Source organism: Gastrolobium bilobum, unplaced genomic scaffold (genome assembly GCF_033153095.1).
Source record: "Gastrolobium bilobum isolate Gb01-03AN ecotype WA unplaced genomic scaffold, APGP_CSIRO_Gbil_v1 utg3777, whole genome shotgun sequence".
Lineage (NCBI taxonomy): Eukaryota > Viridiplantae > Streptophyta > Magnoliopsida > Fabales > Fabaceae > Gastrolobium > Gastrolobium bilobum.
The window spans coordinates 38,476-66,084 of NW_026899610.1; the positions used below are offsets into that span (position 1 = coordinate 38,476).

Consider the following 27,609-nt stretch of genomic DNA (forward strand, 5'->3'; position numbering starts at 1 on the left):
TCTCTTTATAATGAAACTTACTCACTTTTTTATAAGTAGCAAAAGCAGAAACATTAAACCCTATTTTTAAAGGATCCGTCTCTTCTACAGTCAATGTAGATAAGTTATTTACATTGAGCGTAAAACGACATCGTTTTAGGGCGAAAATCAAAGTGTTTTTGTAATTAAAAGTTACAATAGTCTTTTTCATTATAAGTTTTTATTTTTCAACTCAAAACGACGTCATTTTGAAAGTGAGTGTAGATAACTTATCTGTAGAAATATTAAAACCATGTATATCAAAATAGTATATCAAACTGTGGTGGCAGACAAAGCATTTAATATGCCACTTACCTTCACATTGAAATTGGTCATCTCATTTAATGAGTCAGCTGATTTAAAATTTCTAATAATTTAAAACAAATGAGGTGGCAGACAAAACATTTAATGCGTCACTTACCTTCACATTGGAATTGGTCATCTCATCTAATGAGTCAGCTGATTTAAAATTTTGAATTTTGAAATGGAATCACTCACCTGTTTTAAAGATTCAGCTGTTTTTACATTGGAATTATTAAATATTTTAAATATTTTAAAATACGAAAAAACCGGAAAATATAATTTTTTATTCAATAAGTTGTGGTGTAAAATCTTGAATTTTGAAATGGAATGACTCACCTATTTTAATGACTCAGCTGTTTTTACATTGGAATTATTAAATATTTTAAATATTTTAAAATACGAAAAAAAACGAAAATTAATTTTTTATTCAATTAATTTTTTCGATTTATCTTTTAAAAATCGGAAATCAATTTTAATTTCTAATAATTTAAAACAAATGTGGTGGCAGACAAATCATTTAATGCGCCACATACCTTCACATTGAAATTGGTCATCTCATTCGATAAGTTAGCTGATTTAAAATTTCTAATAATTTAAGACAAATGAGGTGGTAGACAAAACATTTAATGCGCCACTTACCTTCACATTGGAATTGGTCATCTCATCTAATGAGTCAGCTGACACTCACCTGTTTTAATGTTTAAGCTGTTTTTACATGGGAATTATTAAATATTTTAAATATTATAAATTAATTTTTTATTCAATTACTTTTAAGTTTTTTTTTGCAAACTTTGGTAAAATGAAGAAGCGAAGTTGATATCAAAATATTAAAAAACAAATATTAAGGCCTTGGTACACTGTCAAAGTTCAAAACATGATAATAGGCCACATAATAAGGAAAATGTCAATAGCTCCTTGTTACAAAAAAATCGACCAATCTACCGCTTTTATTGGCATTTATTAATTTGTTTAAAAATTTAAAAGTCCAACACACTAATTCGAAATTCAAGGGAGCATTAAAAATAACTTCAAACGAAACGTCAAGCAATTACTAATAATGAAATTAATTGTTAACAATTGGTATAATGGTGAATTTCAAATGATATCCCTAAAACTGAAACACCTCGTACTAAAGAAATTCACACGTCGTACTAAAGCTGATAACAAAATATTAAAAGAAATTTTTTTTGCAAACTTTGTTAAAAATGAAGAAGCGAAGTTGATATCAAAATATTTAAAAACAAATATTAAGGCCTTGGTACACTGTCAAAGTTCAACACGTGATAATAGGCAACAGAATAAGGAAAATGTCAATAGCTCCTCCTTACAAAAAATCGACCAAAGCATAGTTACAGATTTTCTTTCTGCTCCAAAGTGTCACCGGCTGCAGCATCAAAACTGTGCCAAAATAAACAAAAAGGCACACAGAGTGAGAGGGATGAAATTATAAATCACGTAAACTTTATAATATCTATAGTCAGAACTTAACTCTTTCTCCAGCTTTATTTTTTTAAGAGGACGAACAACTGAACAATTATTTTTATCTTCAACAACATCATCATACTTCACAGATGGTGACAACAAAGTGAGAGAAATATCAGCATCATCAGTACTATCACAGGTTTGGCTCTGAACATCCTGTCAACAAAATGACTATGACCGCTATTAATATAAGGATATGGCAATCAAATTTTCCAATTATGTCAATAATACCAACTCACCACAGCTTTTCCTGACCCTATCGACATAATATTATCATCAGAAGGACTGTCAAATACAGAATCATCCTGAAATGTTTTTTCCATAAACGCAAAAAAGTCATAACTTTGAAAAGTATAGGTTATGAATAATAAAAAAAAAAAAACATTTGGGTCCACCGTGGTCTTCAGAAATGATGTGATAATACTTTCACTGATGCAAACTTTGGCCACATGATATTTTGGCTCACTGTATGAGTTCAAATTGCTAATTTTGACATTCACTTGAAACAACATAGATCTATCTTTAAGAACGTTCAACTCTTCCGGATAATGTTCTAAATCTGCACCCTACAAAAAAGGAAACACAGCAAAAGGAGTACTAAGGGTGTTAAAAGTTTTGAGAACCTCACTAATAAAAAAATTCAAAGTTTTGAGAACCAAACCCGCTTAAAATGTTGCTCGCGCAATTCAGCAGCACTCACTCCTAATAAAGAAAGACAGTCTCTATCAAATAGTACGAAAGAAGAAGAATCTGTGTTATCAATAACTCTGACTTGAACACTGAACCTAAAAAAATAAAAAATTGAATTTTACATCAGTCACACAGTGTGCATGAATAATTTTTCGATAACAATGGCGAATCAAAAAATGGCTTACTTCGGAGTATATTCATTCCAATGTTTCTGACAGTTCTTACAATACCATTTGTCAAAATCTTCGCACACTGAATATGGACATTTCTTACAGGACCTGTACCACCAGTTGTATTTACTTTCGATGGATTTTACAGTTCCATAAGTAATGCAAGTAGTAGCATCTATGCAATTCTTAATATCAGTAAGAAATTTCCTCTCTGTATCCTTGAGAAAATCATTTTCATAAGAATATGAAGATGGGCTGGACAACTGAGTCAACATCTGACTACTTTCCATCAGATCACCGGAAAGCCTGGAATATAAAAATATATAAAAGAATGAGTGAATAGAGCAAAAGAAATGCCTCATAATTTCTCACGGTAGCCCACCTTTTTTTGAACTCTACGATCTCAGGTATATTGGAATCAAAAAGAATTTTCGTCGTATACTTTGTATTAGCTATTCCAATCTTTCCTGGAAAAAAAAAATGCTACGTAAATAAAAGAAAAAGTAAAACAGCAAAACAAAAAAACAAAAAATGAGAATTTTAATCACAAAAAAAGTACCCCTAAAACCCTTTATCCTTGCAAGCTGAAGTATTATAACATTTTGAGCACTCTGATTCTTTGCTAAGAAAGTTTGGACCTCGTCTACGTATGACTCCCACAAAGTGCATTCAAGTTTCTGACCCCTATCATGATATAGAAACAAAAGACACATAAGAAATGATGTAAAATCCCATTCTCTTTAAATTCAAAAACACATAAGAAATTACATTACAATACTATCAGAAATATAGATAACATAAATACCTCAGGTTGTCAAGCTCCACGACAACCATTTTTGTATTCCTACCAGAGATGACATGTTCACGTACTTCCCCAATTCCAGACAGCAAACCAATGACGTCTACACAACAATAACATGGGTTTCAGCCTTACGTCCTATATACAAAATCTTAATTGAAAGCGAATAACACAATACAACAATCCCATCACCTATTAAACAAGGAGAGTCAGAGGATTCTTTCTCAATAACGTCAAATTCAGCAAAATCAAAACCACGCTCAGGAATCGTAGCATCAACAATGGATTTCACGTCCGTCCTCAAGTTGAAGACAGACGATATTCATGCCGTGTTGGCCTGAAATTACCCGTATTCAACCCAACTCCAATTTTTTTTATAAAATAAGCATCACCCTCACGAATTTTCTTCCGAACCTGCAAAGTACCCTTGGTCGTAGCATGGATCCTTCCACCCTATAAAATGAAAACACGCAACAAAGTAAAAAAAAAAAAAAAAAAAAACCGACAATGAGCTACTGAAAAGATAAAAACATTGAAAAAAAGAAAAATTACATTACCCGTTCGTCGACCAAAACCATATCCACATTGTCATCAAAATCTTTTTGATTAAAACTGGGAACCTTTCAACACCTAACTACACGCACTTTAATCCTCCACTCTTCTTTCGTCGGATTAAGATCCTTTACGAAGTCATATTTTGAGGACATTGAATACATTGGAGGAGTAGAGAAATGGACCAAAGAAGATACAAAATGCTCGTGGAAGTGATGCAGACCAAAAGGCAAAAGCAACACCAAATATCGTCTTTATACATGCAATGAATAAATAGAAAATTTCAAAACATTTTAACCATTATGATCTTAATTAACTCCCAAAAATACCTAATGAGTCAGCTGATTTAAAATTTTGAAATTTGAAATGAAATCACTCACCTGTTTTAATGATTCAGCTGTTTTTACATTAAAACGGAAGAATCCTCTAGTGTGAACAGAAATTCAAACATACATATTTTGTTCACTATATCGAAAAGAAGTAAGTTTTCAAGACATCCTCTAGTGTGAACAGAAAACTGAGATTTAAGGAGAATGCGACACCTCAGCTAATTTTCAAAAGTTCGGTTCTCCTTTCTATATAGTAAGAAGATGACAATAAATCCTCCTTCATCACACACATAAGAACAAAAATATTAATATGTTTATTTTCGTATATATTCAAATATTTTAAACAGAAGAAAATAAATTTAAATTTTAAATTAGGTAAATACCCGTTAGGTGGGATACCTTTATCCTTATCTAAAATACTTAACAAAATACTTCACATCGCCTTAGGAAATGTAGTCCTTCCTCTTTGCGCCTTTTTTTTTCATTATTTTTATTCAATTAATTGTGGTCAGATGATATTCATGTCGACTTGACCAATGCGGGGTTAGTACAAGTGGTTAAAGACTTGGTCTTGAACTTTGCTTCCACATAAGTGTTGGTTCACTGAGTATTCGGAGACAGCTCCATTATAAAATTACCAGTGAAAAATCAATAATCACAATTGAAAAATTTGAACTTCACTTAGAAAATTTTCAATCAAATAGCCATCCACAATTTGTTTGTTAATTTTTCTTCTTGTGCGACCAAAAGTAAATTTTCTTCACATAAAGTATTGTACTATTATAATTATAAATACAACCAAATTTGAACTTGACCGTAAAAAATACATTTCCAAAAAAAAAAAAAAAATTTGTTAAAAAGGACTAAATATGCTTCTATGTGCAAAGGTAAGATCTATCTATTCTTCCCAATAGGAGTCTCCATCGCCTCTTGCTATCAGCAACTGTCTGTTTGGGGAGAAAAAAAATATAACAATGAGATTCCTGTCTCGTGAATAAGGCAAATACGTGAATATGCAGTAAGGTCACTGTCAAAACTGAATTTGCAAAGTCAATTTTGGTTCCAATTAGAAAACCATATGGCACAATGTTAATGAATTTAAGCAATGTTGATCAAGTATGGCCATGCAACCAAAAAGAACCATAACTAAGCTAACCATGTTCCAAGGAGACATGAATAGAAAAAACAATTGAACAAAATATAACCTTCTAGTAAACAGATTAATTAGAAAGAATTTGTTTTAATTGCATAGAACAGAGGGCTACAAGAAATAGTGAGCATTGTATAAAATTCTGTAAAAAGAAATAATACATTTGGAGAATCCCAATTAAATTTGATTATGAATTCATATGACGACCTAATTTCAGTTCATTACAGCAACTACTGCTATTGCAAAGCAAACCACTTCAGAGGTAACGGCTTCACATTGTTATACCTTATTTAATTTATATTTGCCATAAAAAAAAAGCATTTAAAACTAATAAATAACCTAAAAACATCATTGTTACATCATGCATAAAATCAAGTCACTCTGTACTCACTGTGGGTAGTAGCTCCTAAATTAACTCATGTTGCAATATGTCATACACTATAGTATCAACCTTATCAAGTTCCAACTTTCATTCTTATCGGCAGCGTTACTCGAGATTATTTTTCTGAATTTCAATTCATCAGCTTTTAATCACATAAGAGCAATTTCATCACTGCTTCAGGCCTCTTAAACTACGTTTAAATTAGTGAAAGAATATAAATATTTGATGTTGTTTATGACATTTTAATGACACACAACTCTGACCATAGTCAGGCCTATCAAAAGTCACAACTCCATGACTCCATCTAAGCTACAAAAGTAACCATATTAAAATCAATAAAAACAAAAACAATTACCAACCTAACAATTGTGATTCACATGACCCAGATGAGGATTCATGCTTGGCATACAACCACAACGAGACACCACTTATAAGAACACATTTCAAGCAGGACTTGTAAAGGGGGCAACAGTAACCAACAAGACAGGCTAAAAAACCATAAACAACATACAATGACTACTAAGAAACACAAATTTGAAAATAATAATAATAATAATAATAATAATAATAAGAGGCTAACCAGCTTCAGAAGAACGCTTGGACCGGTTGATTTTTTGGAGCTGAAGCTGCGTTTCCATGAAGAGCTGCATTCTCTGCAATTCCAAATCCTTAGCAAATTGCATCCTCTGTTTTTCCAACTCCACCATTTGCTTATGCTTCTCTGTCTCCACTCTCTCATATATTTCTCCAAACTTCTCTATCGCCTCTGCAACCACCTTGTACCCATTTTCCCAATAATCCTTTTTCCGCTTCCTCCTCTCACTCCCACTCCTCCACTTCCAATTCTCACTCTCTTCCTCTTCCTCCGCCTCCGCCGCCGCAGCTGCCACTGCCGCGAAAGCCGAGAAATTCCGGTGAAAGTATGAATTCTTCATGCTTGCCGGGGATGTTGCCGTCGCCGTCACCGCCGTATCCGGCGGCGGCGGCCGCTTTTGAGTGCCGGATCGAGGACCGACCGGCACGATCGCCCAGGCTGGGGGCTTCAACAGAGGGGAGTTTCTGCGATCTCTTCCGGATGCCGGCGGCGAGTGCTTCTTAGCCGGAAAATTTTCTCCGATAAGGAAATCGAGGCGGCGAAAATACGGCCACGCGGTGGCGTAATCGTCGGATTCGAAAACTCTGGCCTTCTCGATCTTGAACTTCTTCTTAAGCGTGTCGATTCGGTTTTTGCACTGGACGTCGGTGCGGCGCGCCTTCGTGGCGCGGCCGTGTCGGGCGTTGACGGCGTCGGCGACCTCCTGCCAGTGCTTCTGGCGGAGGTTGCCGCGGCTGAGCTCCAGGTGGCGCTCTCCCCAGGCGTCGATGAGGGTGAACGTGGCCTCCTCGGACCAACAGTCTTCCCGACCGTGGAACGGCGACGGAGACGGCCGCGAGGACAGAGGTGTGACGGCGTGCGGCGGAGCCTCGGCGATGGATTCCATGATGCGCGGTGGAGTGTGTGTGTGTGTGTTTCAAAACGGTGGCGATAGTGGTAATTGGGTTGGGTTGGCAGACATATTAGTATTACGTACGGTGACTTCGGTTCGTCAGAGGAACCTTTGCCAATGTAATACGACGTTAGACGATTAACGTGCGGGAAGCACTGTTCTCTTCTCTTGTTCTTTTTTTTTCCGTTGGTTTCTAAGGGAAAGCCCATGGGCTGATACTAATTTCGAATTGTTTGATCCATGATAAGCTTTGGACAGTAGAGAAAAATGTTATGGGCTTTTGGTTTAGAATTTGGGCCCAACTGCTCCATATTAGTATTTGTTTATTCAGGGAGAAGACCCATGATTGAACCTAACTCTTTGGGGTGAACGTGAGTTCGTGTTCTTGGGCTTGTAATAGGACCTGGTTCAGCTGTGGCTATCCTTTGTTTGGATGATGGTGCAACACTGGGAGGGAAGGTAACTCGGGAACGTACACTGTACAGTGTACAAAACATGTAGGCTTAAATAGATTACCCATCAAATAGGAAGTTCCCTGGGACGGTAGTTTAAAATGAAATTATAAATTATGTATTTAAAAAAATACATAATTATAATTTTTTAAAAAAATTCTCTCCTTTTAAAAAAAATAAAATGTATGGCACTCTTATTGGTAGGATGCACATAGGACGAGAGTACTAGAGATTTTCTCGAACACATCATGAACCACAGTAGTAATAATTAATATCCGGTCCTACTTCAATATTTATGCATATAATTTTATCAATCAGGCTTGACTACATACATATCACTGTTTGATTTTGCCATTTCCTACTCTGACTTGGCCAATTTGGAAGGATTATTAGGACACCACCTATCCACCATAAAGCTACTCTTAATAAATACTATGGATAATGAACTATTCCAAAATTCTATATTTGGAGGTTAATTGTGAGCTTTATGGGCTACGGTAACTTCACCGCGAGTTTTTTTTGCTCTAGACTCTTGAAAAAAATTCCCTTACTTTTTTTTTTTGGATCTTTCATTGAATATCTTTATAAATATCGTTGTAAAACTAAATTTGAAAATATCATTGACCCTGTTTTGAACAATGAAGAATGAGAGAACCTTTTGACGCTTTTACTGTGCTTGCCAGTTGAAAAAGGGATAGCTAGCTTGCCAATATAAAGTATTCTCAACAAGGTAAGAGGATACGTCATCCCCACAAATCTTTCTTAGACCATAATAGCACTTAGCAAGCCCATTATCTCTTCCCACTAAAGCAATTAGAGATTCAATCAATGAACTAAATAAGTCCAACGGGTTTGAGTAACACCCTTAACGGAACTCCTTTTTTTATCTGTTTTTTTTCAACCCGTCCGCGTACGGAGCTGGTATTTCCTTCGTTTTTTCTTTTCTTTTCTTTTTCAATCCCCCTCCCACAGCGGAGCTGGCTTTTTTTTCTTTTCATCTCCCTCCGTCCCCAAATCTCCATCATCCTTAGCTCCACTCTCAATCTTCTTCAACCACAATCAACAGTTTGATCTCCCTATCTGTCTCTCTCTTTATGGACTAACATTTTTTATTCTTCACATTCTTTGTTGATTTCGATTTGGGATTTTTTGAGGCAAGAATAAACCATTCTCTACTAGGACTAGAAATAGATTTGTTATTTTCATTGCACAAAAAAGAGAGGAGTTTGTGGCACAGGGGTAAGACATCCAGGAGCAGCGATTCATATTTTCGTATGTTCTGAGAAAAAGAACAAAATTCACAGTAGTCCATAAGATCAGCCGATAACATAATGTATCAACTCTACCCGAAGTTTTCTATGTACAAAAGATATAGATTGCATCAGCACAATGAGTACTCGATATCCACCAAACGAGAAAGAATCTCCTCACAACTTGGCCGCTCATGTGATTCTGCCCAACAGTCTGCAGACCAAAAAACGGAAGTAATTAGGTTAAACCAGATGGACTTCTGCCATTAACATAAAATAAAAGGAAAGTTGCAGGGACCTGAAATCAGCCTGCCTAGGGGTCCTTCAGGAATCTCCAATCTGGAACCCTCGTTAGCAACGGAATAAACTACCTGATCAGCAAAATGGAAAATTGTCAATAAAGCACACAACAGAAATAGAAATCAACACGGAAAATGAACAGATCATATGTTGATTATACCCTCTCAGGCGGTACGCCTTCCCATGGTCTATTTAAGGTGCAGAGCTCCCACATTATCACCCCAAGGCTAAAGATATCACATTTTTCGGTGAATGGTTCATTTCGTATAAGTTCAGGAGCCATCCATTCTGGAGTTCCAGCCGATGAAGGATCTCCCACAGGAGAATCTGTCATTATTCTTGAAAGCCCAAAATCACAGATTTTCACGGTCCAATGCTTATTCACTAGACAATTTGCACTTTTCAGATCACGGTGAACAATCTTCATACGGTGTATGCACATCAAACCCCTACACACGACCAAGGTGTTCTATCAATGTTTACCGATCAAATGTAATCTTTCCAATATCGCGAAACAATTAAGATTTGAAATGAGGTAATACGTCCTCACCCAACACATTATTAGAAATAAAATAAAAGATAATACAAGAAATTTGATGACACTGGCAGTAGTCTTATAAAACAATTTCAATCCAACAAATAATGGCTTGACTGCAATGGTAGGTTATCCGGTATTTCATAACCTGCGGTGATATATATAAAGCTCAAAATTTCTAATGAGCAGTAAAGCCCAGTAATCTTTCATCACGGGGAAAGGCACTTTTCCTTATTCACCATGAGTTCCTTCCGTCTCACTATTCCACGGTTAAATGAATTCATTTAATCATTGTCTTCATCCAATTGAAAGAATAAAAAAGGAAAAAAAAGGTCATGAAACACAAATAATAGTGATTTCTCACGTGAGACTGAATGGACAGGGAAATTTTATGTTATTTATTGGAAAACGACAGATGCAGTAATTGATGTGTAACACCTGTTTAGCATAAAGGCCCATGAAGAGGATAAGATTCTGAAAAGTATAAATAACCATAATACTTACTTGCATATGTCACGCAACATCCTAAGTCTTCTCCGCCAACTAAGCTTTTTCTTTTGACCGCTCAAATGTATCAAGTAATACAATGATCCCATTTCCATATATTCTGTAACCATTGACAAACGTGGAGGCTTTGTGCATGCCCCAAGAAATAAGATAACTGCATAAAATTTCATCAACAGATAAATAACAGCTAAGCGAGATGCTACAAGAGATATTCTTAAAAGTTAAAACAATGCATGGATAATATTTTCCTCACTTTTGAGCAAGGAAGATTTCATTAAAATTGTTGGGAAGTGTGAAAATATGCTAGCTTCATTGTATAGGCTGACCAAATCATGAAATTATAGTAGTTAGGGTATTCCCGATCTTTGAATTTATAACTTCTTGGTTACGTAATTCACCCTTCACTGTGTAATTGAGACATACGGATCCCATGATACATCTCTCCCTTTCCCTTTCTTTTCCCTTAACAAAAATAATTCTTCCGATTGAAACAATAAAAGACAATAATCCAGATTCTGTTCCATTAATTGCCAAATCTATAAAACAAAATGTGCAAGACCAATGTGAAAGTCATAACTATAAAAGTAAATAGTTAGGATGTCGGAGAATACCATTAGGATGTCTGAGCCGACTGGAGGAAAACAAATACCAAAATTCAGAAAGAAAAGAAACAGTCAGAAAATGTTGGATATAACAGAAAGATGTTGACAAACAGCATATCAAAGACAGGATACCTACATTACAAAAAAAAAAAAAAAAAGACAGGATACCTGAGAATAGATATCTCATTGCAAAAATCTTCCATATTTTCAGCAGTTAAATCTTGCTCTAGGAAAACCTTGATTGCAACATCTGTGCCATTCCATATGCCACGGAAGACTTCTCCAAAGAACCCTTAAAAAGAAAAACACATAATGGTCAAGCAACTATTTCTTTACTAGATCATCCGTCAACAACAGTCCCTTGAAACAGATATTGACCATCAACCTTGAACATGCTAAAAAGACAATTCTATTTTTCTAAAGTTGAATAGCACTTCTGCTTAAAATTGCATTACAGGTATACACTCCAACTAAATAAATCAACTCCTTTCTAACAACACAAATCACCTCAAGATATTCCCCACCTGTATCTCCTGAAACCTATAATCAATTGTTTCAAGCTACCTTAAACCCTAAGGCAACCAGACAACCAAAAGAACTTGATTCAAAGGTTTAGCAATGTAGAAACAGATAATTACCAGCCTTTGAACTACTAAAACTCATAAAGTAACTAGTCAGTAGCCCATGCAATGCAATATTTTATAAGTTTCAACATGGGCTTAAATTATTGTTTCAAGACAATGTTTTAATGTATGTTTAAATTACAATTTAAAGGCGGCATATTATTGTTAATAGGACAGCATAAGTCAATTTTCTAATTTCATATTTCCTAATTTCACATTGTAACAATACAATAAAAAATGTTGACGTTATTAAGGATACAATAAAACTCCCCAATTCCATGCATATTAAATACATTTCTATGATTAAACAAGGAATTGAAATTTGAGGAAAGGATTTTTCATCATTTGCTATTGATAACCAATTAATATAAGAAGAATTTTTCTCTACAAATGGAAGATCAGTTAAGGAGGTTGAGAAGAAAACTAAAGAAAGGAACATGACACAAATGAGAAAATGAATGAGGTTATAAGAGAAAGAGAATACGTGAAGAGATTATCCCACTCTCAAGGGTGAGGACTCCAATTTGTTATAAGGGATACATTGTAGCCTTTGAACCAGCAATGATGCTGAGAAACGATATGGTTGTTTGTCAAAGTCCATACAGAAATTTTGATCTTAGGTATTTATACTCCCAACACAAATTAGCAATAAGGCATATCTCGCTATTCGAACAATGAATGAGGAATTCGGAAAATATTTCACAGGTAGAAGAACCAGGAGCATACTGGGTCCGAAAGGACCAAAACCTTGTCCTCCCGATTTTTAATTTTGTAGAGAGCTACAAGAATCAAGTAGTTAAAAAAAAGCATTATATCAGAAGTTTACTTATCACACAATTTCCTCAATAAAAAGAAATTTCAGGATTGGAATCCTTAAACTCTGAAACCTGTGAATAAAGGCATGATGCCTAGAAGACAAGGATTGTAGGAAAAAAAATCCAAAAAAGGAATGTCTCTGACCCAACTGGATGTGAGAGTCATCACCCACCTTTAAACCAACCAACACAACTGGATCTGGATGTGAGAGTGATTTCCCACCTTTAACCAAACCATGGAAGAATATCCGTGAGCAATATTAGCTTTCTATTTTGTTAAAAAAAATAATTGTTTATTTATCAGAACTTTTCTCTACAATTCAGTCCAATCCAAATTTCATTATCCTGATCTCTTTTGCGTGCATGATATATCTTTCCTGAACACTTTGCATGTAGGAAGTATCTTTCCTTAACACTGTTACCCCAGTTATTCGTGCTCACTTTGTCTGTTTCCGCGTGTTAGGCTCTTCTGCTTGAGTTTCCTCATTCCTTATGTACCAAGACATCCACAATCTTTAGAGCCATTGTGCATGCAATCTGAAATCATTCTATCTTATAGTAGTCCTTCTAGATGTACCTCAATAATTTTGATCAATACATAGAATTCCCCCCCCCCCCCCCAAAAAAAAAAAATTTCTCCTAGCACAACAACCCATATTTCAATGATTAATCATAAAAGACATCACCTTCAATCTCAGTTTTTCCATCTTAAACCATAAAGACAAGACACAAATAAAATGTCTCATCTATCATTCCTAACTAAAACTTCATTCCTTCACCTACTCTAGAAACACTACTTCTGTCTCACCTTGTTACCCTACTCTTGTAAACTTTACAGTCAGCAAAGAAACAAAGGGAAAACTTCCAGCAACAATGAGATTCATCTGTGTTTTTCAGTTCTCAAAGAGAAAGCATGCTGGAGATGTAAAATATGAAAAGAAACCAAGCAAGAAAGTTGCTTTATCCAGAAATTGCACAAGCCAAACATAAAGCAGCATAAGGAAAGAAATTGGCACAAAGAAACTAGACAATAAATGATGAAAAGCATGGTTCTTTCCAGGCATTTCAAATTATGAATTGAAAGGGATAGTTTCTGAATCATCAATGGTATCATATTGTACCACTTAATAACAAATTAAAAAGTACTAAAAAATTTCACCCGAAAAAAAAAACTCACAAATTGTAATAATAATATTAGCATGATACCTAATTTTTTAGTTTGTTTTTTCCTTGTATGTTGAGCATTTAATTCTGGTTTCTTTCTTTATGAATTCCATAAGCTGGATTTCTTTAATCATTATGTTTGGTTAGTTTTCCAATTCCTCAATAACTAATTATAAGTTCAGTTTCTTCAACATCAACATCAACAACACCTTTATCCCAAATTAATTGGGGTCGGTGGTAGATGAACCCACATGAAAGATACAAAACGGTTGAAAAAAAGTAAAAAAAAAATAAAAAATAAATAAATAAATAAATAAATAAAAATACACAAATAAAATAATAAAATAAAATAAAATGAAATAAAAATATATGTATATATAAATAAGTTCAGTTTCTTCACTAACATTAATTATTTTATTTCTTTCCAGTTTCTCAATACACTACTTCCTTGACTGAAATTTAACAGCGCTTCCTTCTCTTTTTCCCTTTACCTCACTTGAATGAGATCCACATTCCCAGACAACTCCAAGCCTTGATACTGACAACACCAAAAAATGAAAAGAAAAGAAAATGGAAAAAGAATCACCCATTGCTTTCAGATGCGGGAAGCATATTTAGTACTGAAGGTTTTTAAGGCTCTCTGAGACCAATTTTTTCCAATTAAAAACTAGGTAATGAAAAAATTAGGGATTTTTCGCATTAGCTGTGACAGATCTGGATCACATGCCTGTCGCAAACCCAACACAGATCTGATCAAATCTGTCTACATTACTGTATTGGGTTTGCGACCGACATCTGATCCAGATCGGTCACAGCTAATGTGAAAAATCCCTAATTTATAACACAGAAATGTAGAAATCCAGCCCCCATTAACAATTTGACGAGTGTGATTTAGCCAGATGCAGTGATTCAAAATCATCTCTGCAATTCAATCAGGACTCTTAAACTTGTACACAATTTGTATCACATGGATGATATTGAATTTCACTGTGTACAAATTATAAATCACTTGATTTCAATAACTATGAGGGGTAATACATACCAATCCCTACACGAGTGCCAACAGTTAATTCTGAGAAGTCAATATTCCATTCTTCAAATGGTAACAGAGGTTTATTATTGAACATCTGAGATTCAAGTACTCTATTCCAAGTCGACTCCATTTCATCATTCACTCCATATCTTGATGGCCCGCTGCTCTCAGAAGCATGACCTCTATAATCATGCGGTGAAGACGGTAATGACATTGCCTTTTGTGAAGTTACTTCGTCACGCTGAAGAGAATATAAGACGGACCTTTCATCATGACCATGAACACCGAAATTTGACACCTGTCATTGCAGAATGAGAAACATATGTAGGACTTGGAAGATATTTTAATTGAACTGAACAAGCAAATACACCCCCCCCCCCCCCCCCCCAATCTCCTTCTCTTTCTCTCTTTTCTTCTAGAAAACAAAAGGGAAAAGGCAAACTCCATGTTTTAAAACAAAAGGTAATCCAACTTTTTTAAGACCAAGCCACACCTATTAATACTATAATCATTCATCAATAATGAAAAACATACATAATTCCCAAGACACTAACTTCAATACAACCATGAATTTTAAATGGTTGGAAGCACTTAAATGTAAAATAATATGTTGTGTATTGATCTAATTTAGAGGGTTACAATATATAGAGACTCTAATGGGCTTAAGTGAAAGGCCCAGACCTAATACAAACCTAATACAATCAGAATTAATTACAGACTAATCATATCTAATCATAATAATTACAGACTAATCATATCTAATCATATTTAATATATTCTAACACTCCCCCTCAAGCTGGTGCGTATATATTGTGAGCACCAAGCTTGTTACAAATATATTGAACCCAAGGACCTCTAAGAACTTCAGTGAAGACATCTGCTAGTTGATCAGAGGAGTTGACGAAAGCAGTCTTGATTTCTCCTGACTGAATCTTTTCTCGAATGAAGTGACAATCAATCTCTATATGTTTGGTCCTCTCATGAAAGACAGGATTAGAGGATATATGTAGCGCAGCTTGATTATCACATATGAGTGTCATGGGTTGTTTCTGTTCACAAAGATGAAGCTCCTGAATCAACTGCTTTAACCAGACTAACTCACAGGTAGCATTTGCCATTGCACGATACTCAGCTTCTGCACTAGATCGAGCAACAACAGGTTGTTTCTTGCTCTTCCACGAAATTAAGTTTCCTCCAAAGAAGACACAATAAAGTAGAGTGTCTGTCCGAGGGTGATCCTGCCCAATCAGCATCTGAATAACCACAAATTTCTGTATTTTCCTGATCTGAATACAACAAACCTTTTCCTGGTGCTCCTTTGATGTATCGGAGGATCCTCACAGCAGCATCCCAATGTGAATCACAAGGGGAATCAAGAAACTGACTAGCCGTACTAACAGCAAAAGAAATATCTGGCCTAGTCACAGTAAGATAGTTGAGCTTCCCAATTAGCCTCCGATAACGTCCAGGATCAGATAACGGCTCCCCCTGTCCGGGAAATAACTTGACATTAGGATCCATAGGTGTATCAACTGGTTTACTCCCCAACATACCAGTTTCTTCTAGGATATCCAAGGCATATTTCCTTTGACAGATAGAAATGCCCTGTCTGGATTGCGCCACCTCAATTCCCAAGAAGTAACGCAGCTTCCCAAGGTCCTTTGTTTGAAATGTACTAAACAAATGCTGTTTTAACTGACGAATTCCGTCTTGATCACTTCCGGTGAGAATGATGTCGTCAACATAGACTAACAAATAGATACACTTATCAGGAGATGTAATCCTATAAAACACAGAATGGTCAACTTTACTGCGGATTAAGCCAAACGCCTGAACAGCAGAACTGAAGCGACTGAACCATGCTCGAGGAGACTACTTGAGACCATATAAGGATTTCCGAAGATGACACACCTTTCCAGACTCCCCCTGAGCAACAAAACCAGGTGGTTGCTCCATGTAAACTTCTTCTTGTAAATCACCATGAAGAAAGGCATTTTTGATGTCAAGTTGAAGGAGTGGCCACTGACGAACAGCAGCAAGGGCAAGAAAGAGGCAGACTGACGCCATCTTAGCGACCGGAGAAAATGTATCGCTATAATCAAGGCCAAAGATTTGAGTAAAACCCTTGGCAACTAAACGTGCCTTGAGACGATCAATATGGCCATCAGGTCCAACTTTCACAGTAAAAACCCAGCGACAACCAACTATAGACTTCTCTGGAGGAGCAGAAACAAGGTCCCAAGTGCCATTGGAATGAAGTGCAGTCATCTCATCAAGCATTGCTTGGCGCCACCCTGGATGGGAAAGTGTTTCACCTGTGGTCTTAGGAATAGAAATAGAAGAAAGACTAGAAACAAAGGTGAAATGAGGTGAAGAAAGACGGTCACAACTCAAAAAGGTATAAAGAGGATAAGGGTTACGAGTAGTACGTGTACCTTTTCTTTGAGCAATGGGAAGAGTCTCTGATGAAGGATCCGGAGGGGAAGAAGCAACAGCAGTGGGCGATGAGTCAGCAAGAGTCGAGTCGACAGGAGGCACAGTTTTGCGACGCTGATAGGTGAGAAGTGGACGGTCCTCAGGTATAGAAGCAATAGGTTGCTCAACTGGAATAGAAGCACCTGCAACTGGCAAAGACAAGTCAAGAAAAGGGACAGGAAGTACATGATCAACCTGTGACATCTGAGATGGGATAGAATTAAAGGGTTGTTGATCAAGAAAAGTGACATCAGCGGAAACTAAGTAACGCTTAAGGTCGGGAGAATAACAACGATAACCCTTTTGAAGACGAGAATAACCAAGAAAGATACACTGAAAGGCTTTGGATGTTAACTTATCCTTACCAGGAGTGAGATCATGAACAAAACAAGTACAACCAAAGACATGTGGAGTTAGAGGATAAAGAGGAACATCTGGAAGCAATAGATTATGAGGAATGTCATTGTGGAGCACAGATGAAGGCATGCGATTGATGAGAAAACAAGAGATGAGTACAGCATCTGCCCAGAAGTGAAGGGGAACCTGCATATGAATAAGAAGGGTACGGGCAGTTTCAATGAGATGTCTGTTTTTACGTTCAGCCACCCCATTTTGTTGTGGAGTGTGAGGACAAGTAGTTTGATGTAAAGTACCTTGTGTGGCCAAGAAATTAGAAAAATCAATAGAAACATATTCCTTAGCATTATCACTACGTAGAATACGAATAGAAACACCAAATTGAGTATGGATCTCAGTAGAAAACTTTTTATAAATGGAAAATAACTCAGAACGATTTTTCATTAAATAGGTCCAAGTGCAACGGGAAAAATCATCAATAAAGGTAACGAAATACCGAAAACCTAAGACAGACAAGGTACGACTTGGACCCCAGATATCTGAATGAACAAGAGAGAAAGGGACATCAGCTCGTTTATTGACTCGACTGGCAAAAGAGGAGCGTGTATGCTTCCCTTGTTGACATGACACACAATCTAAAGACTGAAGACCGGACAAAAGAGGAACCATTTTCTGCAACTTTGAAAGACTTGGATGACCAAGGCGACTGTGGATAAGTTGTGGAGATTCTGTGAGAGAGCATGCTACTGAAGGACGAAGCACATCCAGATAATAAAGCCCCCGTGACTCACGACCCACTCCAATCATTTTCCCCGTACCCGGATCCTGCACAGAAACAGAATGGTTAGAGAAAGTAATGGTGCAAGTGAGGGAGTGGATCAACTTACTAATAGAAATTAAGTTATAAGGGATGCCAGGAATGTAATAGACAGATGTCAGGGCCAAGGTAGAGGTCGGACGAGCTTGTCCAATCCCACGAACTGGGGCTTTGGTTCCATCCGCAAGGGTAAAAGACGGTAAATGATCATAACAAGTAAGAGATGTAAAGAGTTCCTTATTACCACAGAGATGATCGGTAGCACCGGAATCAAATATCCAAGTGCCAAGTGATGTAGAATGAGAAACACAAGCAACGGGATTACCAGTATAAGGCTGAGACTGAGGAGAAGCCTTCCTGAGAGGGGTTTGGAGTGCAGCATAGTCCGAACCTGAACCAAATGATGCATTGTTTGACTGAGCTATATTTGCAACAATAGAAAGAGAGTTAACCTCCGAGAGATCAGGAGATGTTGCTGCCATTTAAAGATAAAATATAAAAGCCGTAAACGAAGGCAAACGATATCCAATCAAGAAGAACCACGCGTCTAAGGTCAGACCCACAGAGAAACAGTCACAGATCCAGAAAGGGGAGGAGAAGGCGAGCTTCTCTGTCCAAGACCGGCCGGAAAAAGCCGCCAGAATAGTGCTCACGCGCCGGCAGAAGGTGGCGCGTGAAGCCCATGCGCAGAGAAGACAGGTGGCGCGTGACGGCGCGTGGGAGATGCGTTGTTGACCGGACCACCACAGACCTGGTCGCCGGGAAGAGAGGGTCCTGATCGCGTGAAGTTTGGTCGGAAAAGTCGCCAGAAAAAGTCTCTGGTGGCCTGAACAGTGATTCTGACGGCGGGCGGTGGTTCCGGTGGCCGTCGGAGGTGCTGACGCGTTTGGAAAAATCACTTAGAGGCTGTTTACAGCCCTAGAAGGCTTGCCGGAAGGACGCACGGCAAGAAAGAGGACTCCTAAGCAGTGGGCTTAGGTTTTAAAGCAAAAACAAAGTTTCTAAGCGGAAGCGAGGGTCCCCAGAACGAAAGAGCTCTGATACCAACTTAAATGTAAAATAATATGTTGTGTATTGATCTAATTTAGAGGGTTACAATATATAGAGACTCTAATGGGCTTAAGTGAAAGGCCCAGACCTAATACAAACCTAATACAATCAGAATTAATTACAGACTAATCATATCTAATCATAATAATTACAGACTAATCATATTTAATCATATTTAATATATTCTAACAGAAGCCATAGCAGACCTGATGCCGGACACACTAGCACAAAGAAAGTGCAAGTTTAAAATTAAATTGTCTGAATATTCTAGCTTAGACCACAATTATTTACAGTTCTTAGTGTTAGTAAATGTTACTTTATTTAACTTCATATTTTCAGTCATAGGGGCAGTTTTGTGGTTGTTGTACTCCCAGATCTAGGGTTGAATTTGGTATTTGGTTTATGTTATTTAGGTGAAACTGAGTATTTTTCAAATGTCTAAGTCTCCCTTAAGGATTTAGTAGTAGTATAGAGTCTCAATCCTTACAGAATTAGGAATCTATTATTAAATCATTTAGTATATAAATTACCGAAGGTCAATTTAAATCATGTTAATGCATTCTTTTTCATCAGTAAAAAAAGAAATCAGCGTTACGAATTATGACAACATTTGTTCTTTCTTGATTGTGTGATGCCTAGGATTTTTTCTTATTATAAATTTATATTGTTTAAGAGGGCAAACTTGGAGCAGTGGTAAAATTGTTCCTTTGTGACTGAAATATCACGGGTTCAAATTTGAGAAACAACCTCTTTGCAATTATGCAAGGGTAAGGCTGCGTACAAGGATTGCCCTCACCCCACCCTCGCTAGTTGGGATTTTATGGGGAGTGCTGGTTTTTATAAATATATACTGTTTTACTTAATTTTTGGAAGACATCATTAATCACCAGATCGAAACTCTATATCTTTCAATTTGCCCTGAAATCCATCAGACCCAAATCTGTCTTGCAGGTACTGTCCAGACCACCCAAACAGGCAGCAATTGACCTTATAAGCTTCATCGTTACCCAGATCTATTCTTTAGCACCAATGTCAGGAACAATTTCAAATCATAGACTCGGATTTCTTGCAACCTAGTTACAAATACTGTATAATCCATTATAAGAAATTATTTAGTTCAAATTGAACTTGTTTTGGGTACTTTACATAATCTTCCCTTAACATTTCAATTTTTCTCCAATACAAATATCTAAATAAATGGCCTCTATAAGAAGTTGCAAACAAAATATTTTGGGTGATAAGGAAGCAACAGAAAATTTCTGAGAAATGAATATTAACACAAAAATATTATGAGAAACAAATCAAAAGATAAGGCAGAACCAACACCAGAAATATTGGCACAGAGGAGAGAAATTTCTTAAGACGACAATTTGTCAGCCAGGACAACTCTAAGGCAAGATGCATAACACAAACTATGATTTATGCAAAACAGATCAGGAAACAAAACAAATTTGCCTCATTCAACAAAATGAAGGGCATTTTCATCAGGACTGTCACAACAATAGGACAAAGTTATAATTTAGCAATATAAAAAGAATTGTTTGATGAGATGGTGAAAGATGCACAGGCAGAGAAAGATTTCAATAATAGTATACTCCACGTTTACCAAAATAATGCAGACATACATTTTTCTGAAGATTGGCATCACTACTTCTATTGTTTGGAGAATGGGAGAATGAGTTATCATCCCCTCGTTCTCTCAGAAGACGGTTTTGCTTCAGTGTTTCATTCATTGCCCGTACAGCCCTACAGTGAATAGTGACCAAGTTATAACAGTATTAAATCAACTTACGTATTACAAATGACTATGCAATTTGAAAATTGGAAATAAAGGATCATTAATGCACTTGACCCAAGTACGTATTACAATCATCCATTCTCTGCATTTGTTATTTAGCATAACGCAGGAACCAGATAAAGTAGTCGGGCCTCCACCATAATAATCTATCAAATTAGTTCTTTTGGAAGTTGAGTTAGAATACAATCAAAGACAAACTGACCAAGCAATCGTGACCCAATGCATTTTTGTTTTACATAAAAGTATTTATAATGAATGTAGAAGTGTACATGGCACAAGAATAAGGAATCCTCTTAAAACTGAGAGGAGAAAAAAAGGAAAGGACTACTACGGAAAACAGATAAAAGAGTTCATCCCTATCATATCAGATAAACAAAACCCTTGCCAATGAGCTTTTAGCTCAATTAGCACTGGCCCACTTGGCGGCTTAGATGACAATGCCAGATGTTAGTTCCTCCACAAGGCCACCTATCTCCCTCCCCTATGACCTACCTAGGTGTTTGCACCTCCAATTTACTAAAACAAAGTCTGTTCCATATAAAACAAGGAGGAAAATATCTGCAACTAAAAAATCCTGCATTACACTCAAGCGAAATGCATCAAACTCCTCCAAAAAGAGAAAACTCTAAAGCAATGTTATTAAAATCAGAGCAGACTGGTCGATCTGACTAGTTCAACCAGGAACAGGACCACCAACCAATCTGGTCCAGTCAATTCACCCATTAAGCAGCAAACCAGTCTGGAAAATGGTGAAAAAGCTTTAAACTGGCACCAAGTTTCTGGGTTGAATTGGTTCTTTGAATTTTGTGTAAATTTTTTAAGACAATTCCATATGTGGATTCAAACTTGTGACCTAATGAAGAATACATGCAACATTAACCACTAAGGCACAGCTAAATGCTTGTTATAATGCTTCTACTCTTATATTTATTATATAATTCTACATATATCTAGTTCAAGTGACTAATTGGTTAAACTAGTAATCTAGTACCCCGACCGAGTCAATAACCGATCTAAAGTTTGATAGCACTGCTCCGAAGTGCCATGGATCTGACAGTAAAAAAGAGCAGCCCAGTGCAAGAGGCTCCTTCCACTGAGGGGACTCGGGAGGGCCAGATGTACTATGCAACCTTAACCCCATAAGCAGAGAGACTGTTTTCCTTATGAAGCTACTAATGAGAAAGCCGATTGTATGTACTGTGGAAGAGAGAAAGGATGAATAAGGACTATTATTGAAAGCTGAATCTTTACATAAAAAAGGAGAAAAATCTCCTCCAAGGGTTTCCCTTTACAACTGAGTCACTAATTTGTTTTCCCAAACTAAAAAATCTAAATGCTCTCCAGCCTTCCTTTCTACCTCTCCTACAATTTAAGCTAAGCCTTTGCCTTTTTCATAAAGACCACCTAACTATTTCTATAACTTCCTAGTAACTCCCTAAATTCCTGGGTCTTATCAGTTTCAGTGATTAGAACCTGTCTGTCACAAGGCAGCAGCCTTACCATTTCACCATACTCAACCTCTAACGGGGCAAGTTTAAATAATGAGATCATAAGGCACTTCATTTACCTCTGGATTGTGAAAAAACCAAAGAACTGAAAGAAGAGCTAAAATAGCCACAAATGAATAACATCCATCTTCAAATGGGAAAAGATGTTATGTTTGATCCACAAATAAATCACATCCAGCTTCAAATGGTAAAAGATGTTATGTTACGAATCTATACTTTCTAAATACAAATAATTAGTCCTGACCTAAGCATCTGTAATCAATCATGAGATTAAAATAAATAAATAGAAGACTCTTACTTTATGAACTCGGTTGCAGTGGTAACATCATTTTCTACTAATGAAAGGGTAAGTCTCAAATTAATAACAGAGTCTGTTGTTAATGCAAAGAGTCAAATAACTAAAAAGAGAAAAACAAAACCAAACCTTTTAAATTTGAACAACCAAATGCAGAAAATAAGATGAAAGGATAATCGTTGATTTAAAAAAAAAATTGATTAACTAGACACCTACACAAAAACGTGTTTAGTGAACAGAATGATCCAGGGAAACTATCATCTTTAACATATGCAGGAATGGACGTCAGCATGCTTATGTCCAAAATGACAGAATCATGTGGAAGAAAAAAGCTAAAAAATGGAAAAGCAGCAATTCATTCAAACATTTCAAAGCACATAACACAATGCACCAAGCTATGTAGCACCGACACGTGACACGACACTGTATGACACTCCGACGCGTCAATTATAAAAAAATGTGGATTTCAACACGTTTTAATATTAAATAATATTTTTAATTTATATAGTGTATATTACATTTAATATTCAATAATTTAACAAAAAGATAAAACTAAACTGATAATACACATCAATTTAACCAAAAAAGATTCAAAGAAAATAAATCATTTCCATAATACCATTACATTAATATAAAGCAAAAATAATAGAATATCCATAGAAAACCATAAAATATGTAGACTACATTCATGAAGCATTTTCATCTAGAATAACATTTGACTCCATCACCGACTTAAAACCCACGAAAACTACAGTTTCTTTGCATTTTAAAAACTTTAATCTAGGGAAGTGAAATATCAAAATCAAATAACATCACCACCAGAAGAATTAAGTACGAAACCAAGGTCTCAACTAATTTGCGATTACTATAATGCATTTCAAAGAAAAGGAACGAGTTATTGAATATTTCCGAGTCATTTGGTCAATTTTTAGGTAGGAAAAATGGAAAATTATCAATTTATGTAAAACATAATCAATTTAAGCAAAAAAAATGCAAATGGAAAGGAAATTCTAGTAATAGATAAACTGACAGGTGGAAAATGCAGTAGATCGAGGAGCCAGATTCAACTACACTGCACATCGGCAGAAGCATGCGCACTAGCGCTCCGATTGTGGAAGCGTTGGAGATGGCATTTTGGGAGAAGAGGAGTTCAATCAAACGGAGATAAACCCCAGAGGAAATGAGAATGGCACTGAAAGAGAAGAAGAGCGTCTTGCTCTCTGACTGTGATTTGATTGGTAGAGAAATCCAGACAGAGAAAAATGCGCAAAAAAATAAGGCCCTTTTGGGTAAAGGAATCCTCATATATAATGACATTTTTGTCCAGATCTTTTTTTGTAAATTATAAATTTTTTAAATTATAATTTCATTAAGGAAAAAATGTTTATCCTTTTAAAGAACGTATAATTGTGTCATTTTAAGTGAGGGAAAGATACTACCTAGTATTTTTTTATTTAAAATTTAAATTTAAAAAAAAATCATCCATTTTTTCTCTTATGATTTTCATTGCTTGTGTCTTTCTCTCACTTAAAATGGCATAACTTAATGTCCTTCAAAAGGACAAATACTAAACCCTTTTATTAATATATATGTTGACCATGTGTCGGACGCCGTGTCGAGATGTTGGACACCAACACTTCATGTTTTTTGAAGTGTTTGTGCTACATAGGCACCAAGTACAGCACACTCCACAATGAAGCAATTACAAATCCAGAAGCATCTTAGAGTAACAATCAACCTTACGATGTCATCACCAATCTCTGGGGTAATGCTGATGCTTCTTCTTCGTATCCTACGAGCTTCTAACGAAGATGCACCATCTGACCTATAACTGGATCTGAGAAATGGACAAACTACTCTTATAAATCATATATTTTAAGAAAACATGAGATAATAAAGAACAAGGACAAATAAACAATATGGTAAATAACTCCACATATGCTCATAGTAAACCATGAAAAAGTAAAGAGCAAATGAAGTAAATGCCATACAACAAATCTTTATCTAAGCAAATGAAGTAAATGCCATCAAACAAATCTTTATCTAACTTAAAATCCCATTCAATTCAACAAACCTATTTGAAGAGGAAAGACCCACTAGCATCAAATGATGTGTATACGAAAACAATGCCTCAAAAGCAACAAAAAAGCACAACAGAAAATAATATGAGCAGAAAAGCAAATCATCTCGAAAGTCCCTAATCCCCTCCACCATCTACAGTGATGATAAATTTATCAATTTTTTTTCTATTATTTAATTTAATTTTAGACGTTGTCAGTTTTGATAGCAGCTATTCAGACTTGAACTGACACAAACTGAAGGTAAAGATATTTAAGATTACTGCACAAACTTATCCAAAGTTTTTACACAAGATTATTACAATTTTACAATATTCTGTGCCATCTAGTGAAAATGCAAATAATTACCATATTAAATCTGTAGATTCCATAGCTCAAGTAGATTCCCACACAAACCAAAAAAGGGTTCTCATGTCATAAATTTGTCTTTGTGAATCTCATCCTGAGTTTGGGTACACCTCAAGTAGCATATCATTTGATAAATACTATGTAAACGCATCATATATAGTATTGTTGTATCATACTAATAAATATCAGTTATCACCATGTCTTGCCCCAGAATGATATAGAATAACCTAAAAGTCAGGTACATACATGATAAATAGTTTCACAAAAAAAAAGTGAAAAGCATGATAGAGCAACACAAGCTTAGGTAAAGAAAAGTTTATTAGCAAGCGTTTTTCATTCAAAACATAAGGGGAGCCCAAAAACAGAAAAAATAAAGTAGCTAGCCGCTAATGGCATAGAGACTAACAAATCGACGTAAGGCTCTATAACTTTTCAATAACATAGTATAAGCAAATGTTAATGGATTATAAAGGTAAAAACCTTGATGTAGCCTGGTCATCAGCAAAATCTCTAAATGCTGTTCTATCACCACTAAGCATGGACCGTGCACGTGCTCTAAATGATGGATGTTCCGGACTGCAAAACCAGAAATATTTCAAACACAGAAAAGAAGACAGACCATAAACTTTTAAATTTTAAAGTTAGTATATACAATTTTGAGATCGTTTAGAATTAGATACCCTTACCACAAAATGCAAAACGATAACACATACATAAACCAATCAGAAAGACAAAATTGACATGTCCTAAGCAGAAAAATTTGGGAAAAAGCTCCTCTAAAGTGAGTTTGTCTTTAAACTAAGTGTTGTAAATAGTTGTATTGTAATTATTTATTTTCATTTATTTTTCATTCTAGAATCTTCTTTGGGCTTAACCCATTAAGTCATTCAGTTCAGCCTCTATAAATAGAGAGCTCTTAAGGCTAGTTGGAGCAGCTTAAGGCCTCTATTGATACTTTGCCTAAGCCATCTGACAATTCTTTGATCTTGTCTGGTAAGAAAACATGTTCTACATCTCTTCTTACTTCTTGCACTGATTTTAAAACCTCATGGATTTTGAATTCTGGTGCAACTGATCATATGACTTGTCTTGCTGAGAGTCTTTTCTTTCTTATCATCCTGCTATTGGTAGTCATACTATAGCCGTAGCCGATGGATTCCATAAATCAATTATTGGTTCTGGTGACATTCAAATTCAACCTTCCTTGTTTCTTAAAAATGTTCTTTATGTTCCTCAGCTTTCCACTAATCTTATCTCCATTCAAAAGCTAACAACTAATTTGAATTGTTCTATCACCTTTTTCCCTTCTCATTGTGTTATTCATGATCTTACCACGAGGAAGACAATTAGAGTTGATGAGGAGCAGAGTGGGTTGTATTATCTTCTTCCAGAACACGCTACAAATGATACCAAAAATCAGCTATTGATGACACGTCATCCTTCTACGGCGGAGTCTATTATTCGGCTCCATCACAAGCGTCTGGGGCACTCACCATTTAGTCTATTGAAGTCAGTGTTTCCTTCTTTGTTTCTAAATCAGTCAGTTGAGACCTTTCATTGCGATGTTTGTGAATTTGCAAAACACCATCGAGTGTCCTTTCCAATGTTATTAGAACCGGACCGGTCATTGACCCGGTCTAGGTACCGGGTCACTGGGTCAATGGTTCAACCGGTGGGTCACTGGTTGAACCGCATGAACCGGATATATATATATAAATTTATATTTTATACTTAATTATATAATAAATATATTAAATGGTGCCATCTACACAATAACCTGCTGTAGTTTAGTGGTATTTGCTATGTTGTTTATCCTTAATGCAAGGGGTTCGAACCCCATTACATGCAGTTTTTGAAATAATTCTCTTAACTTAAAAGTTATATGATAAATATATTAAATGGTATAAATTATTCAACAAGTGATGGTGGCGTAGTGGTAGGAAACGGCTCTCTTTACTCCAAGGTAGTGTGTTCGAATCTCACTTGCTGCAAAAAAAGATTTTGTAACTAATTTTGAAAAACCGGTTTGAAGAACAAACCGGTACCGGTTTACCGGTCGGACCGCGGTTTATGACCGGGTCACTGGGTCAATGCCGGGTCGATTACTTAAGCGGTCCAATGTTATAACCGGACCGGTTGATGGACCGGTTTCCGGGTCAACCGGTCGGACCGGCCGGGCCGGTCCGGTTTTAATAACACTGGTCCTTTCCTTCTAGTGCTATCAAAAGCATTGAACATTT

At 36.1% G+C, this 27,609-nt stretch overlaps 3 protein-coding genes across 4 annotated transcripts in view; all 3 read right to left on the minus strand.

Annotated features, from left to right (window-relative positions):
* Window positions 1-1,670: 1,670 nt before the first annotated feature.
* On the minus strand, window positions 1,671-3,497 carry LOC133291954 (uncharacterized). The gene is made up of 9 exons (XM_061490313.1): window positions 3,469-3,497; window positions 3,223-3,347; window positions 3,046-3,130; window positions 2,679-2,969; window positions 2,465-2,588; window positions 2,244-2,369; window positions 2,043-2,108; window positions 1,811-1,959; window positions 1,671-1,719 (listed from the first exon to the last, which is right to left on the minus strand). Exons 1-9 carry the CDS (start codon window positions 3,495-3,497, stop codon window positions 1,671-1,673), a joined length of 1,044 nt encoding a protein of 347 aa, XP_061346297.1.
* Window positions 3,498-5,160: 1,663 nt separating this feature from the next.
* Window positions 5,161-7,486, minus strand: LOC133291952 (trihelix transcription factor ENAP2-like). Its single transcript, XM_061490311.1, has 2 exons — window positions 6,456-7,486; window positions 5,161-5,290 (listed from the first exon to the last, which is right to left on the minus strand). The coding sequence occupies exons 1-2, from the start codon at window positions 7,354-7,356 to the stop codon at window positions 5,280-5,282; spliced, it is 912 nt and encodes a 303-aa protein (XP_061346295.1). The 5' UTR covers window positions 7,357-7,486; the 3' UTR covers window positions 5,161-5,279.
* Window positions 7,487-9,031: 1,545 nt separating this feature from the next.
* LOC133291951 (serine/threonine-protein kinase EDR1-like) overlaps window positions 9,032-27,609 on the minus strand; it is a 29,163-nt gene continuing 10,585 nt past the window's right edge. For both annotated transcript variants that reach the window (XM_061490310.1, XM_061490309.1), the window contains exons 8-17: window positions 25,850-25,945; window positions 24,682-24,780; window positions 20,968-21,088; window positions 14,653-14,941; window positions 11,177-11,300; window positions 11,018-11,037; window positions 10,404-10,560; window positions 9,525-9,813; window positions 9,363-9,435; window positions 9,032-9,278 (exon numbers count right to left, since the gene is read on the minus strand). In XM_061490310.1, coding sequence (XP_061346294.1) covers window positions 9,196-9,278; window positions 9,363-9,435; window positions 9,525-9,813; window positions 10,404-10,560; window positions 11,018-11,037; window positions 11,177-11,300; window positions 14,653-14,941; window positions 20,968-21,088; window positions 24,682-24,780; window positions 25,850-25,945 — 1,351 coding nt within the window. In that variant the 3' untranslated portion in view covers window positions 9,032-9,195. The remainder of the gene's footprint in view (window positions 9,279-9,362; window positions 9,436-9,524; window positions 9,814-10,403; window positions 10,561-11,017; window positions 11,038-11,176; window positions 11,301-14,652; window positions 14,942-20,967; window positions 21,089-24,681; window positions 24,781-25,849; window positions 25,946-27,609) is intronic.

Coding starts and splice junctions, on each gene's coding strand:
- LOC133291954 (XM_061490313.1), bottom strand. CDS start 3,497: ATGGTTGTCGTGGAGCTTGACAACCTGAG. Junction 3,131..3,222: donor AAGGATAAAGGGTTTTAGGG/GTACTTTTTTTG, acceptor TTTTTTTTCCAG/GAAAGATTGGAATAGCTAAT. Junction 1,960..2,042: donor TAGGGTCAGGAAAAGCTGTG/GTGAGTTGGTAT, acceptor TTTTGTTGACAG/GATGTTCAGAGCCAAACCTG.
- LOC133291952 (XM_061490311.1), bottom strand. CDS start 7,356: ATGGAATCCATCGCCGAGGCTCCGCCGCACGCCGTCACACCTCTGTCC.